The sequence below is a fragment of the Aphis gossypii genome, chromosome 2 (genome assembly GCF_020184175.1).
Source record: "Aphis gossypii isolate Hap1 chromosome 2, ASM2018417v2, whole genome shotgun sequence".
In the NCBI taxonomy this organism is placed as follows: domain Eukaryota; kingdom Metazoa; phylum Arthropoda; class Insecta; order Hemiptera; family Aphididae; genus Aphis; species Aphis gossypii.
Window position 1 is genome coordinate 48,811,003 of NC_065531.1, and position 18,194 is coordinate 48,829,196.

Here is an 18,194-nt window from a genome sequence, read left to right on the forward strand (position 1 = left end):
TGGAGCACAATTTATCAGTCATTAAATGAAATATGCTCTAATTTGCATCACTTTAGTTGCTGATTTTTTCACGATCACCGTTCCACCCTATTCTTCGGTTAACATCGTTAAGTGAATAAAAATAGTAACTTTTTTTTTTTTTATCTATTTTAGATTTTGAGCTTAGCGATAAATTCATTTTTTTTCAATGATGTTTATTTTTGTATTTTATACATCACAAAAGGTTTGTGATGCTTCTTTTGGAGCAGTCAAATGCTTCAACTTTCAACTCCGAAGGGGATTTCCACTATTCAATTTATTATTTTTAGTACTTATGGCTAATTTCCTCAAGTACTTACTTTTTAAAACAATCAGGAAATACTAAAAAATGTTAATATTTACCACGCAAAAGCAGATTTCGTCGAAATCGTAATTGTTTTGTTCTAACTTAAAATTGAATGACGTCTAAAACTTCGTGGTACGTATTATTATAGAATTCATTTAAATCAATCTAACAATTTTGTTGTTAATTTGTTAGACATCGTAAGAATGTTTTCAAAATTTACTGGACAATCGTTTAAAAGTTATGAGCCCTTTTCTAAAGTTTCACCATTGGTTAATGCTTTGTCCATAACTTCAAAAACAATCCAAAATTCTTCATAGTGTTGTTTGTTTGACAGTGCTGTAAAGGTCTTAATTTTTTTTCGATTTCGGTTTATTTTATGTGTATTTTTTGAAAACTCCACTAACTTTAAGCCAAATCATTGACTAATTTTTTCTAAAAACTAGGAAAAACTGAAAAATACCATATTTTGTGCGGTCAAATAATAATATAACTACCACAGACATACCATTGTTGAGTCATTGTAAAGTTGTAGAACATGTAGCATTGTGTATATTGTGTACATACTATATATACATGTAGCTTATATAATATATATATATATATATATTATATATAGTAACCGCGTGTAGACATTTATAACCGCAGTTGGACAGCATAAATATCCATCTGATGGTTCTGTGTTATGATGTGCACCATATAAACTGACAGCCGTTAACCGTTCCGTGTTCAGAACGTTATATTTTATTAAAGATATGTAATTTGTTCAAGCCAACAGAATATTATGCACACAATTAGCAGATACGGTTTTTTTTTTTTGTTCCAAACCACAGAATAACAAAATATGTATATGAGCCCAGTAGTGGCGGGTAGTTGTGTGAGAATGTGTATGTTAAGCTAATGTATACGAAATGTTGGCTTATGCATATTAGATTTTATTGTGACCAGGTTTATGCAAGTGTAATTTCTATAAAAAAACGTTATGGAAAATATTTTTATTTTTATTTTTCGTGTATCAGTAGATAGGTATAATAATGGAATGTTTTCAAAATAAACGAACGTATCGAAACGTATAGCGTTAGTATATAGGTATGAATTTACAGTAAATAAATCAAATATCGATCAAATTATGTTCTTATAGACTGCTTACGTATAGCTGTTTTTAATTCCTTTTCAAGTACTATATATTTAAATATTAAATTAAATCACGTACCTATTATATTTATGCATATACGTGCATTTGTAATTTCCAATATAATCTAAATTTATTGAAAAGACGTATCATTAAAAATAGGTACGTAAATGAATACAAGGTCTGAGTACACAATAATGTGAAATTTATTTATTAAATAAGTATTTTTATATTAAGTACTATTATATTTATTTTTATCAATGAAAAATTCATATAAACCCTCTTAAATTCTTTCAAATTATAGGTTTTCCATATTTTGTATGCTATGTAAGTACTTATCCACTTTTATCAATAAGTTAAAAGTAATTATATTTTAGTATTTGACAAAAATATATACAATAACTCTATAATAAAAATATCTGTATTAAAAATCTGGAATGACCAATTCATAGTATCAATAATAATTATAATAGATAATTAAATTAGGTAAACATTTTAAAAACTGAATTATTAATCACATCTATCAAGTATTTATAATGTTAAATGTTATAATAATTTTTTTTAAATTTCTATTTGGGAAACTATTAGAAATTTCTATTAACAATGCAATAAGTTAATATTATAATAACCTATGGATAATAATATAATAAAAATAACAGATTCTAATGATAAGAGAGCCTATATATCTGTTCATAAAACTCTACAGAATTAATTTAATTACTATTATGATTTGCACTCAGCACCTCTTAATCCATTATACATTTTTATTAAATTAGCTGACAAACCTTTTTCTTTTATCAATTTGAATTTTTTTCACAATTATATGATAATTTAATTTATTAATTCCTATCATATAAAATATAATATTGAAAATGTCACATATAATAGCTATCCAATACCAAACATCTTATAATTCAATACTCGAAATCAAATTGAATAACAAGAGTATAATGGTAAATAGATGTATTCAACCTAATGGATTTACATAGTAAAATGTCCACCACATAATGCTTCTATTAAGTAAATGACAACATATGTTTATAATGGATACGTGATCGAGTTATGGCCAAAATAGCCAGTATCTATTGTTATTAGCAATGGTATATATTATGGTCTTCTTTGAATATTTGTCAGAATAATTCTTGGTAATATCGAAACAAAAAGTATAGTATAATATTATTATATATTGCAATATTCTACAGTATTTTTTTATTTGTATGTAAACATTGTTATTTAAAAATATTTTTCAAATTTTAAATTTACTTTAAATAAATAAATACATTACAGTATAAATGTTATAATATCGTTTTGAAATTTGATAAAAAAAAATTAAAAAAATAAACCATTTTGGTATTTTAACATATAAAATAAATTCTTTATTAAAATACCAAAATGGTTTATTTTTTTATTTTTTTTTTTTATCAAATTTCAAAACGATATTATAACATTTATACTGTAATGTATTTATTTATTTAAAGTAAATTTAAAATTTGAAAAATATTTTTAAATAACAATGTTAACATACACAATGTTTAATTATTTAGAATTCAATGATACTTATCAAAACACATTTTTATCACAGCGCGTAATACCTATTTTATAAACTACATAAAATCTGTTCAGATTTTTCTGTACAAATATTCGATATTTTTAAAATATATTTATGAGTTTATTTTCATTTTTACAAAATAAATTAAATTAAAATTTTGTATTTTAATTAAATTATCTTATAAAATTAAATATTTCCTTCAAATTCAAAAACATTATCAAAAGTAATTAGTTAACATTTGCCCTGTAGCAGTGTTCGATAATTCTTAAATTAACAAAATTATTTCTTAAATGGGTGAAAAATAAATCAACTAATATTAATAACCTTTAGGACATGGAAGTTTTGTAAAAAACATGGTTCCTGGGCATAAAATAGTTGGTGAAAATAATAATAGATAAAACTAAGGTTTAAAGACGTAATTACACTTAAGATTCGCGCGTTGTTATTTTCTTGAAAATCTACAGAACTCCTTACTTATAAGTAAGTAAGAGAAATTCTTACAATAATTGAAGGTAATTTTTTTACCAAGGTAGAATTTTATTTATATCAGCCTATAAATATTTTTATATATCAGGCGTAATCCGTTACTTCGCGAGTTTCCATAACTTTTTATGCCAAATTATCACTAACTCGAAGTTATTTATTTTATTTTTATTTATTTATTTATTTCAATGTATTTAATGTTTAATGGATAGGATACAAATACGCAACGATTTATTTTAGTGTTCAAGTTTACTTCAATAGTTTTTGCTCTCAAATCCTGATAATATTCTATATTTATCTTTTTCACAGATTCTTAACATTTTTATACTATAAATTTGTAGTGTTTTTTCTTGCTTATAAATTGTATTTTTTTTTTTTTTTTTTTGATAAAAATATTCATATCTGACCAACTATTTTTTTTTCGATGATTACATATTTCATTAATAATTTTTTTATTATAAAAAAACTTATCTTTTTAATTGTTTTAACTGATGGAAACATTTTTAATGTAAGAACTAAACAATATTAAAATTTTAGATAAATTCAATAATATTCATATACAAAATGTTTACGTTATAAAATAATATAATTTGGTATATACCTATTGACTCGTATTATTATATTGAATTGTATAGATTTACTTTATATATTTTTATTTAATTGTAAGTACTAGTACCTAGATTTATTTACATATTTTATATAATATATAATTTATTTATATATATTTTTATAGTGTTAACTGAGTGTTAAGTAATTACTAAATATACATCTTGAGGTGAGTTATATTAGTTATATTTACCTCACCATAGAATTAGAAATTAGAAAAAATTTGTATTCAACCAGCAATATTTTATGCAAAAACACCATACAGTAATCGTAAGAGTTTTATTGATAAATTATCAGTGGAATATAGTATAGTTATTAGTACCTTATTTTTAGTGCTTTATTATACGTTTTACAGTAAAGAGTTTGATCGGATGGATCACAAAGGGAAATTAATTACTAGTGATCAGTGATCACGTTGCAATAAATGCAACGCAGATCATTCGGTATATCATACACTAAATCCATAGTAGCTTCAGAAAAATGTGCCGAAAGTAAAGGTGTAAATGTTAGCATTATCCAATTATAATGGACGTAAAATACCTTTATAACGAATTTATTCATTTTACTAACCAAATTAGGAATAAAAAATAACTTTCATCAGTTTTTCCACTCATGTCAAAACATTAAACCTAATCCAGTTTAATTATACTATTATTAACTCAAAGCAGACACTTCCATCTATAGAAAATCTCCGTTTTTTTTTGTGCTTGTATGTCTTATGTGAATGCAGTATCAGGAAAAACATCACAAAATAGATCCTATTATAAGTAGAATTCTACCTCCTATATTAATCGACGTTACCTGTAATTGACAAATTTCCTTTCATAGCTTTAATAATAATCCTCTTTTTTTTCCTATTTTCGATAGTGATTTCAAAACAGATAGGTAAAAATTACAAATAATCACATAATTACTGTTATCTTTTTCCTCATATTTACAATTATAATGGATTAAATATTTCTCTAATATTAGAGCCACACTTAACTAAAAACTATTACAGAACCTTTCTTGGTTACAATATTATACGATTTGCACTAAAATATAACACATTGCCTTCCCTTTCCAAAAACTACTTACAATCATGTGAAAAATTCGTCGTTTAAATATAAAACATTATTATATTTTTGAGGTTATAAACTTCTAGAAAATTTGTTTGTCAAACACAAATATGAAATAATTTAAAAAGCTTATAATAAAACGCAATTATTTAACTATCGAAGAAAATAAAATCATACATTCATACGAAATACTTAATTTGGATATTGAAACCAACATACCAATTCATTAGTTGTATATGACTAAACGATAAAATTTTACAAACCTTAAATCAGGACTAAGTATCAAAGTATGTTTAATATTTTACCTTCATCATATTACACTGTTATCAAATCCTATTTATCAGTAAGAACCTTTCGTTTTACGTGTTAAAACAGATCTTTTCCACGTAGATTGTATTCAAGCTTGTGTCCCCTGAGAAGCAATTTTGGATCCTCTTTTTTTACGATGTAATCTTTAAACCAGCAAACGCTTTATAACACTCTATCTGTAGACAATCCAGTTATTGCTGTCAAAAATGTACAAACACAACAAAAAAAGCTATCCACTCGATTCCTTAAATGGCGTATTACTGCAGTGAATACATTTTTCCATACAACCTTTTCTTTAAAACAAAGGTCTAATGTAACTTTTAAGGATATACAAATTCTAAATATTACAGAAAACAAATATCAAAATAAAAAAGATTATTGTGTAACCATAAAAAATGATTACTTCATGATCTACTTCCCAAGTATTTAAAACTTATATTTACATAAAACTAAATATATTAAAACTATTATAGCTTATGTTTCATGATGTCTGAGTGGGAGTCCTTTATGAAATAAAATGTATCGAAATTTAAGTTTTTTAATTCCAAACTCTCAGTTTTTTGTTCATCACTATGTTACAAAATCTCAAATCTAAACCAATCATCCTAATCCTCTTATTGAAAAATTAAACCGATACCACCATAACATTAAAAGATCGATAACTAATCTTTTAAGCTAATATTATATTATATTTTTTTTCGCAGAATTATATTATGCAACTGTAAACAATTTGTTAAATTGTTCGATATTGGTTCTGATGTAATTTTTATACCTTCCTTATGTACCACGATAAGAGCATCTTTTTCCCATGCTTAAGTGTTATTTATAAATAATTTAGTAAAAGTTGTTATTTATTGACTGCCGTTTTCACTATTATTTTTGGGCCTTACACTTGATATTGAAAAACAAATTAAATAGGTACTACATCAACGTATAAAGATATATTTTTTCACTATTCAGTATCTAAACTAACAAGACCTCATTGTGATATACTATTTTATTAATTTTGAAAATATATTACTTATAATCTATCATTGTTAACCGGATGATTGAATATACACGTGCTAGATACGTAGAACAATAAACTATTATTCGGTAACTCATAGAAACACGTGTATTGGTTGTCAGATGATAGTATAAATATTAGGCTAATGTCTGTTGAAAAACTTCCATAAAATATGGTTTTATATTTCCGTGCTCTGTATGGGGAGTATCTAAAATAATATAATATAATAGACCCGCTGTGTTTATTAGTCTGTGGAGAAATTTGTTGCCATGAATTCTATAAAAAATTTCTAATATCATGAAAATAACAATAACGTGTAGAATCAAAAAACAATTATCATGCACATTGCACACAGTTAACGAGTGAGTGAGTGTACTTTTTCTTAGAAGCTTTTTTTTAATTTAAAAATATTTTACACTAGGTATTATAGAATTTAAGTAATATACACTATAGTTTATATCTCATTTATTTTTATTTTTGACCATTTCTCAGTCGATTTTAAGTAAATAAGTATTAATAGTAACTTGAATCTATGAAATTATGAATGTATTTCATATAATAATATACCTATTAACGTTTTACTTTGTATAGTCTGTAAATCGTGAATTTTTTTATTTTTAAAATTTCATAGTTAAACGGTATAATTAAAATAGATACTTATAAATGAACAGCAATATAGAATTATATGTCTAAAATTATAACTTTATTTCATTGGTCATAAATCACAACACTCATCACTTATAATACGTGTTTATTTTTTATTTCACGAAGTAATGTTTTACCATAGATAATGGTAATTTGGTATTACTTTTTCGAGTATTTAGTTAAATAAAAATGATTTTTTCCATAACATTATACGTATTTAAAAAAATGCAATGTTAAATTAATTATCAGTTAAAATGTACAAATAATTTTAATGTTGAACACGATTTGAATAAAAATTGTATTATACATATTCAGATTATAATACCTATGTAATTTTTGTATAGTTTGATCCGCTAGGCATTGGTAACACGTTGCAATTATAACATTCCATTTTAATGTTTTAGGCGCTGCGTTCATATAGGCGAAAAGAAAACTACAGGATGCGCCTAGAATATAAGGTAGGCTTTTGCCTAGAGTGAATGCACTTTTGATACATACCGCTTTGTACATTGAAAGCTTATGGTAATGCTGATTTTTTTTTTTATCACATTTCAGCGCATTTAGAATGAAATACTTGACAAATAACTTCTGTATAATTTGTGTTTCAGTTGAATATTGTTAACATATAATATTATATGATTTGAAATACTTAATACATTTGATTTGTGTGTATTTCCCGTTTGACGTTTATAAGTAGCTTTATTTGAATTGATTAAAACAGGCTTGATCACTGTTAATTCCAACTGAAATAGTTGTTCAATTAGTATTTTATAGTATTATCTAAATGATAATGAAGTGGATATTTTACTTTTCAAACTCGCTATAATTAGCTAGTTAAAATGTTTATAAATTAATTATTTGCTTATAATATATTACAGGTTGTATACAATTATTATTGTTCAATAAAAATTATAGTTTAAAAACAAAATGCAATACGATACCAATTATTAATTAAAATATGGCGTGAAGTTTATTTATTATTTTCAATTATACCAAGATTATTAGGGGAATTATTTGTTGTTTTTTTATAAAACTACTAAGATTCGCTTTTAATACAATATTATATTATATAAAAGACACTCATTAATAAAAATAGTACGTTAAGTTTTAATGTGTCATATTAACAATTTTATTTTAAATAAATTAAAAATTTGTGTATACATTTTGCAAAATGGCATAAGAAATGTAATAACGACAATTTTTATATTATTTTGAATGTTTTGCCGTATAGTATAGAGTTGAATAAAACTTATTAAAAATAATATTTACGCTTTTTAGATATTTTAAAATACAATCGCAAATGATATCGAAAAATAAGTGATAGTTAATAACAATATAAGATTCGTGGTTAATATAATAACTGGAATTAGAACAACAGTACTAAAACTGTTGTTATGAATTATTATTGTAAAAATTAATATTCAATGAGTATTTATTAATTATAACTTATGTTTAATTTAATACTAATTTCTGTAATTTTAGTAATACTTAATGTATTAAAACGACTCGTTAAAATCATAAATATCATATTATTTAATATAATGAAAAAATAAAAATAAAAATGTGTACTTAGTATAACTGGTATATACTTAGAGATGTGTTGTAAGATTTTTACAGTAAGAATTATAAAACTTAGCAGTGGCGTATTTTTAATAATTTCTTTGAAAGGGGGTTCAAATTTTAAAAACCGTATCTGAGCAACACAAATTGCAATTAAGATAACACAGCGATTATACTCTACACCAAAATAACCCAACTAACCTGTCTTAGATAGTCAGTCTACATCTTATCTACATCGTTATATTTTTAGAAAAACCGTAATAAAATATTTATTTAACATTAAGTAATTTTTTTTTTTCTGGGGGGGGGGTTTGAATCCGAAAACTACCCCCGTAAATACCCTACTGAAACTTAGTGTTAAGATATTAAATAAGTGGACTGTCAAATGTCAATTTTTAAGTTTTAATTCTTTCTTTCTCTACCAGATTTGAATGTAAATATCAATTTTTGAGAGTAGACAATAGGTAACTATGCAAATAAATAGTGTATACTCAATATAATATGGAAAATTAATAAAATAATATCTAATAATACTTGGAAGTATCAATTGATGTTAAAATTATATACACTTACAGATATTTAACACATATCACATTTTTAATTAGTTTTGCAATTTATTGATGGTTTATGATTAACTACTTTCTTAGAGTCAGTATAAAGAGATAAGAATAAATAAGAAATCAGTGAAGCAATTGTATGGAAAACTTGTTATCTTAGATTTGGAACGAAACGAGAAAAGCTATTGGTTTTACAATGATGTGGTTTTATAGTTTATTATTTTATTTTTTACTTTTTTAAGGCTGTAAAGTTATCCAAAAGTTTTATGTGAACTTTCGGTTAGCCTGAAAATTGATCATATTGTCAATGGTCAAAGTCGGTGGGGGGGAGGAGGGAGATGGTGTCTCTCTACTTATACAATTTATATTTTTCATCCCATTATTTTGTTCAAACAATACATTCTTCCCCATAATTTTATTATACAAAATTATAAATTTGTATTAATTTTTTTTTATAAAAACTATACATTTTTTATTTTTATGATAGGTTTTTTATAGTCTTACAATAATACAACGATGTTTATTATTATTTTAAATAAGTATTTTTTTCTTGTTTGAATTGTGCCATGTGACGGCTATATTTTACAAATGTTATCACATAAATGTAATTTTTTACAATTGTGTGCTGGTAAGATAATATGTAAATACAATGGTCTAAAGTTCAAAGTTATTTATATGAGTTAGTTAGCTATATAATAGTATAATGAATATTGTTAGTGTTTATAAATTTTAAGTTGTGTGTACATTAATGCTTAAAGTATATACGAGTAAAATAGTAAATATTACCTATGTAAATATACGTTGTACATGAATTGCATACCAATCCCTCGTACTACGTCCAAATCTTATCTTAAAATAAAGATAACACAAATTGCGTCCCTAATTAAATTATTTAACATATTTTTTTTTGGTAGTGTTCAAGCTGATTTAAAATATTATAAATATTTAATTACTTTTTGTGAACATGTTTATTATTACAGCATTAAGTTAACAATATTAAATTAAATATTTCATATATAAATGATAGCACTAAAATAGTACATAAAATAGTGTTTAATGAAATTATTTAGTGGCCACATATCAGTGAAGATTTAATATTTGTTCATGGACAAAAAAGTCCAAACTTAAAAAGAACCATCAATGTTTGCGAATCTTTTTACTCGTATTTTAACAATATTTTTGGTTTTCCTCTCCCAAGCATATATGTATATTGTATACATTTTTAGAAGTTTTAAAAAATATGCCAACTAATACTATAATGTTAAAAAGAAAAAAAGTATAGGAAAAGTCCATGTATCTTAAAAAACAGTAAGTGAAAGAATATTATTTATAAAAATTAAATTAAGTCAATTAAATAATAATAAAATAACAATTAAAGATTACGTAAACATATTAGTTAACAAATATAAATGTAGATAGGACATTCTTTCACTATTTTGAGTCACTTCAACGAATGCTTGTTGAACAATATAGAAGTTATTTTAATATTATAATTTGAATTTAAAAATGATTAAGCAAAAATGTAAGATATTTTAATTTAAGTAGATTATATTCTATTATGTAATATTATAAATATACTATTTTTGGTTGCTTTTATAACAATAGAGACTTTTAAATGGTTTCCAATACTATTATATCGATAGTATGCCATTATAAATCGCATAACTGACGTAAGAAAATTAAATAAAAAGATACCAAAATTAAATCAATAAATAACAATTAGCCTTTTGTTTATATTTAAAAGAATAAAATACAATCTAGGCAGCTGGGGGTAAAGCGTTTTTACACAAACATGAATGGGTAAAATATGATTGAGTATGATGTTCATCGGTGATACGTTTTTCATACTATTATATTGTAGGTTAAATTTATCGTATTTTTGTATATTTTAAATATTATAGAATTAACAGCTGTATAGGTAACTTATAAAATAAAATAAAGTTATAGAACAACAAATGGTCCAAAATGCTTTAATAAAATGTACAACATCAAATTTCATAGTGCTCACCGGGGAATAAATTTTTGCTGTGATATTAACGGAGATAGAAGTTGAAACAATGACAAACATGTGTTATGTAACTTAACCTAATTCAAGAAATGTCCATAAAAAAGGCTTTACCAACTATTTCATTCGAAACATACTCAAACTTCAATTAAATTATATAATACATAAAAGATTCACAAAATATTTGTTATGTTTATGTACAATCAGCTATTTATTCCAAGAAAATGTTTGTTTTAAATTATTAAAAACTAGTTTAACTTAACCATGTTTTATATTAGATATGTATACTTAAAACTTATTCGTTTTTCATTTTTAACTGAATACCATTTTATTCATTTTAGTAAATATTTTATTAGTGAATGCCGAATGATAATGATTAATTTTAGTATTATGAGTTTATAAAAACTGGTTATTGAATGAGTAAAATTTTAATTAAATTAAATACTACCCATCAGACATGATAAGATTTTTTTAAACCTCATAAAAACATTTTAACTGATAAATATTTTATTAATTTGATAATTTAACTTAACAAAAATGTACAATGTTAGAATCATACTACGTAGTAGATGGTAAGTACGCAATTACTTCTTATTTGAAGGATAATTTGTTTGTACCATAAATCGACTAATATGCGGAATTAACTCCCCAAAAGTTAAACTAAGGTCAATTAGTTTTTAATATTCTAAATATGATAAGCACTAAATATAATAATTATAATATTATTGTATCCCTACCTATATTTTAATGAAGAACCCTATACCTATAGGTGCAGTATGTATTGTAGTGTCTGCACCTTATCCCCCATAACGCGTTTTACGTTTGTAGTTTTATCTCGTATTTTTTAATGGATATTGTTATTATTGCAATTTGCATTTAATTGATTATTTAATCGAAAATCGAAATCGCTGGTTTCAAATAAACGTGGTAATTGCAATGTGTATATTAACGGAGATGTTCGATTATCGTTGTGCAGACTCAAACACACAATCATTATCTTTACAGAAATAGTCCAATTTATAAAACGGTCAGAGAATAGGGTCAGGTTAGGCATATAAAAACAGATGGTAAAAGAATCTATCGATCGTTAAATGGTAAATCGGTTAATCACTCCGGTAGTATATAGGGTCAGACATCTACCTATATCAAAAAGCTCGTGTAAACACATTCGTATTCTTCTGACCGTAAATTATAATATATATATATAGGTATATACTTGAATTGTCGTTTTTAACGTCACTCGATCTCAAAAGCTTTTTGCTAGGTCATATTTTGTAAAGTTGTTGTGGTGTTGTTGCGTGTCCATTTCAACCGCAATAATTTATGTTCAGAAAACCAGATATAAGGTATTCCACGTCTACATAACTATACATAAATATAAAAGTGTATACTGTAGCATTTGAGAATACGCGATGATTCCCGTTCAACTGGCTACACACATTTTATTAGTCAACTTTTTCGAGTTTTATGCAATTTTAAATATTTATGCTATTACTATAATCAATGTTTTACTAGCTTTTTAGACTTTTTATATATGTATATATATTTTTTTTTTTATGAAAACAGAATACTTTTTTTTTAACGCTGATGTATAAATATCGATTTATATTGAACAAAAAGTTTTTTTTCAATAGTTGTTTAAAGTTTGATGGGTGGAATAAAATAGCAAATACCCCTTAAAAGTTGGGGCCCACTACTCCAAAATCTAAACTTTAAATAATTATTAATAATAATAAAAAAAATGCCCAGTGTTCAATATTTATTCATCAAAGTTTTCATAAAAGTATTCTGCTTCCGATTATGAAAAAAAAAAAAAATATTAAATCCAGTTAAACGGAACACTCCGTATTATATATGTATATATGTATAAATATATTATAATTTTTCCTCGAAAATAGTAACTGCTGTCGAAAATGATTAAAAATATGTTAAGGGGAAAAAACCCAATGACACATCATTTTATTTTTTGTCGATATAAAATGTTTTCCGGGAGATATGAAAAATTGCAATGATTCTAATGCTCGTGTCCAATCATCAAGCTAAATTTAACGAATTAGATTCATACAATATAACAATCGATGGTTAGTATTTTCTGTTGTCACAATGACAGTATTATTATGCCGATATCCACATAATATAGTATTATAATCGTTGCGGACTTGCATATTATCGAAGAATAGTTTTTTTTTTATCGATCTTTTAAACATCAGCAGCTTCGGCATAAAGACATATAATTTATATTTATTTTATATTTAATGTTTATATTATGAAATTTATCTATATTTTGTTTACACGACATTGGCACAAGTTATTATACGCATGGTCGTGTATCCAAGACGTGCACCTCGATGATAATATTATTATGTATATTATGTCATTATAATTTGGACGTTGACCTTTACAGTTGCCACTCGTGTTATCGATGATCACTTCCATTAATGTAAAGCCGTCGTCATTCCACTGTATATCATATTATATATTTCGGGAATGCGAGTTGCGAGTCATTAAAACCATCTCTAACTTAACATATTAATGTGCATGAAAATCGCTTAACTTCATGTTATGTAAATCTATATCGTTATTGTGTTTTCAACGTTACCCTCGTATGAGTGAAAGAACAATAATTGCGTTCTAAATAATGTCGTAAGTAAATTTGCGCGTGACCACCACTAAATGACTCACCCTCGGTAATGGTATATTAACAATGTCTCTGGAATCAAATTATAATATAAATTTATTGACATATTATAGCTCGATACAACCGCTGTATTGTTTTTCGTTTTAAAATCATTATAAACATTCTAACAAAGACGTATTGCATTTTATATTAAACTAAAATTAAATTAAAATATAGCACAGTGTAATTTTTATTCAGTTTGCATGTAATTAAAAGATGTATACAATTTATCATATTTTTGAATAATGCTGTCTCTTTGAGGAATTGAAGATAGTCCTCGGTATCATCTCTGAATTGATTGATAACATTTCGCACAGATTATAGGGAAGCATCATTGTTTCCGGAGTTTTTCGTCTGGAGTATTTTAATAAGCAGCTAGGTGTTCTACTCTACATGAGCTATTTTTTTTATTATTTATTTTAGGTATTTATCGTGGGTATATAAAATCAGGATAATTTTTAGTCTGTTGATTATTGTTTGGAACCTGCGTGGAAATGAATCATAATGTTAAATCTAGAAAACATTCTATAAAAGTTTAAAATATATATATATATGTATAAAAAATATTAATTATGTTCCTGTTCATTTTTGAGTTAAGCCAAATAAACAAACTAGATTTTGTCGTAAACTAGTTGATGAAAACTTCCATTTTTTGTTTTGTTTTTTTTTTACAGGTTATTTGAAAAATATTACTAATTTTAGATTCAGAGTAATGTGGCTAAAATAATATTATTTATTTATGATGATAAAATATGTTTTTAAAATTATGTGTTTTATACTCACAATGACATTTTCAAATTCGTCGTGTTTCGAAAAATACATTTAAACCTATTACTAATACTAAAATAAATAACTTCAATAGAAAATAAATAAAATATAAAATACACTTAATAATATATATGTTAACTGTCCTAGATTATAATTGTTTTTCGTTTGCAATGTTTAATATTAAATTTAAATTTAACACATACATTTCAATGACTTACTCTCAACCATGAAGTGTAATTTACACCTACTCTCCTCTAACGAATTTAAGATACCAACTAAATCCAATTTTTTACAAATACAACTTTTAAAATTAAAACTTGAAAAATTTTTACTGCTCCAAAAGGTGATGACATTCAGAAAAAAAAATACACTTCGTTGTAAAATCAATACATTCATCGCTCCGTTTAAAATCTAAAATCTGTAAAGTGATGTATATTTATTCTCTGTTTTTTACCTGAAATATTTACTGAATAATTGTATTCCCTATTCCTCATTGCAATTTTGTTAATATAGTTATTAAGAATTTATGATATTTCCTGTTCTGAATTCATTATATTGCTTAACAATGTTATCGCAATAATTAATTACCTATCTTAAATGATTCTACAAAGTCGTTATTTAGCATTTTAACGTCAGAATAATTGATAACATTGCATAATATACTCATATAATTGTTATAATATAATTACTTTTTATATACTTAATATACCAATTTTTAAATTATTAATTGTCTATAATATTATAATGTCTCATATGTATAAAAGTACTTACAACGATGGTTATTAATTCAGCTATTCATTCGAGTTTTGCATTCATCATAAAGGGGAAATTAATTTTTATTATGAATCCTACATAATGTCCATTATTCAAAAAGATACTGGGTACTTGATTTTTTTTTATAAACCCTTTGTTTTTAAATTTCTTAAGGTGCGTTTAAATGATTATTTTAGTATTTAGTGTGAGACGTGTGATGAATGTAACTGTAAATGTGGATAAAAATAGTTAAAAGTCAACACTTTTTGATTATGTGCTTGTTATTTGTTATCAATAATCATATACATTAACTTTTGTTTTTATTTATGACGATTCATTTGGTTATGAATAGAACATCAGATTATACAATACGTTTATGATAGTGCTTAAAGAACTATCGGAAGAGTATTGGTTTTAAGCGTTTAATATTTTATTTGATAAATTATCTCTTGTCTAATATTATAATATTTATGTGGGGAGCAGTCATTTTCATACCGGTCGATAGCTTGGATTTTTCAGAACTTAATACATAGCTAAAGCTAATAATCTGTGTTAAAAGTGTTGAAAGAAGTAGCTTATAAATTATTCAGCACAATACCTCTTATAACCAAAATAATTTTGATCGTATATTTCATTTCGTTTTTAATAATTTGGATGATTTTTCAGTGTATAATACTTTTGGGATAGTTATAGCCACTCAGAATCGGTTATTTTTGGAACACGCGCTTTCAAGGCACTCTTATGACGTACTTATTGCATAAAACATATGTCAAGTGACCAAAATCAAACTATAAAAGTTTGAAAGTTGTAATATCTGTGTACTGGTACTTGAATACATACATTATATATTCAAGTGGATAAACTACATATACCTATATTTTTATATAAACATTCATATTATGCAATATAAGTCACCAAAACCGGGTTCGACTTGAAACCTTAAATAACTAGTACTATAAATATCGAGATTTAAATCTCATTGTGACAAACAATAATAGCAAAATACCAATTTTATTTTTTTAAGCCTATTACGTACCAACCGAACTTTTTTAGCATCTTTGTCGTCCGCGACGAACGTGTCTCGTTAATAATTATCGTATTGTTGCCGTTTTCGTTGTGCAAACCGTTAATTTAATTCTGGCCGTGTTTATGTTTTCAGGTTGGCCCGGCCATCGATCATCGCAGATTCGGTCATGAACAAAGGCAAGAGGGCCTCGACCGTCAGCAGTTCGACGACGATGACGTTCATCGTGTCTAACGGGTCGGGCGGCGTGTTGCTATCGAACGCCTGTCAAAATCGCATGTTGAACGTCGCCTCGGAAAATGTCGTCTAGAAATAAAAAAAAAAAAAAGCGCAAAAATATATATACATAAAAATATTACATTTTAAAGGTCCGACGGTATCGTCGTTAGTAAACAACTATAGTGTGTCTATTCGTCCCGCAGCTGTCTTCTCGCTATTAGTATAAAAGTTCCTAACCGGTAAACCCATTATTACCTCAGACCTACGCATGTCACTTTTATCACTACAATCCCACATTTCTCTTGTGTACCATATTTATCACACGCAATTACTGCGTGACGTGTTAAGTGTGTATATGTATCTGTGTTTGTGGGTGTACGCGTGTGTGTGTGTGTGTGTGTGTGTGTGTGTGTGTGTGTGTGTGTGTGTGTGTGTGTGTGTGTGTGTGCATTCATACGACTTTTGTTTTGTAAAACACTATTGCCAAGACCTGCAGCAGGTATTACGACGATTTTGATTTTACACGAATTATATGCATATCGGTGAAAACAAAATATAAATATAAAGCCGTATATAAAGTAACATAACTCATAATAATAAATAACAATATTTTTCCCCGTACGGAAGTCGTAATGGAACTTCTTACACACCCGTAATTTGAAAGCATTTCGACAACTATTACCCGTATTACGGTTAACCTTTAATACTCATGCTGTTATTGTTATTGTTTTGAACTATCCATCTCCATTTCAAAAATATAGACGACAAATAAAATATACTTTTCTGTAAACCGTTTTTTAAACTCTTTATAAGCTCGTGTAAAACATACATTTTTGATTTTAAAATTCACCAAAAATAATTTTGTTGTGATTATTTCTGCGGAATTATTCTATCATTTGGACATAATATCATAACAAGCTATATTCAAATTTAAATTCCTCCAAATAAAATAATTTATTATAACATCTAAATGATATTTTGAAAATTTTCAAGGTATTATAAATTTTACTTTACGAGAATTTTTTTTTTATATATACATTTTCATTTAAATAAAAAAAATGAATACTTTAAGTAAATCTATCACTTTCAATAATTTAGAACAATCAGTTTCGGTATTTATGTTTAAATTAAGAAAGAATAAAAATATATTGATTTAACTATCTTGTTTTTATATTTTATTAGTGTAAATAATAAATAGTAACGTTTAGATTTAATTGAAAATGTATTGGCTAACTGTTTTTTCATCTATAGTACTTGTATTCAAAAAATAACAAAAAACTAATATATTTTTAATATTTTTATTATGTTAATGTAATTTCTACAACAACATTTATTTAAATCATAAACTTCAAACTTGGATTTTTTTTTCAAATATGTAATATTAAATTGCGTAATATAAAACTCAAAGTTCATGTAAGTATATTATAACTAAATATATGTGTGTAGTGTGTTAAATATAAGATTAAGTTATTTCATAATACCTTTTAAATAATTAAAATTAACAGATAGTAAATAATAAAT

At 25.3% G+C, this 18,194-nt stretch overlaps 1 protein-coding gene across 10 annotated transcripts in view; it reads left to right on the top strand.

Moving 5' to 3' along the window:
• Positions 1–17,105, top strand: part of LOC114120466 (diuretic hormone receptor-like) — a 70,895-nt gene extending 53,790 nt beyond the window's left edge. For 4 of the 10 annotated variants that reach the window (XM_027982380.2, XM_027982378.2, XM_050201002.1 and 1 more), the window contains one exon: positions 16,590–17,105. In XM_027982380.2, coding sequence (XP_027838181.2) covers positions 16,590–16,688 — 99 coding nt within the window. In that variant the 3' untranslated portion in view covers positions 16,689–17,105. Of the gene's footprint in view, positions 1–7,514; positions 7,633–16,589 lie in introns of all 10 variants that reach the window. The other 6 variants (XR_007604094.1, XM_050201003.1, XM_027982377.2 and 3 more) reach the window with 3 other exon arrangements.
• The last annotated feature ends 1,089 nt before the right edge of the window (positions 17,106–18,194 follow it).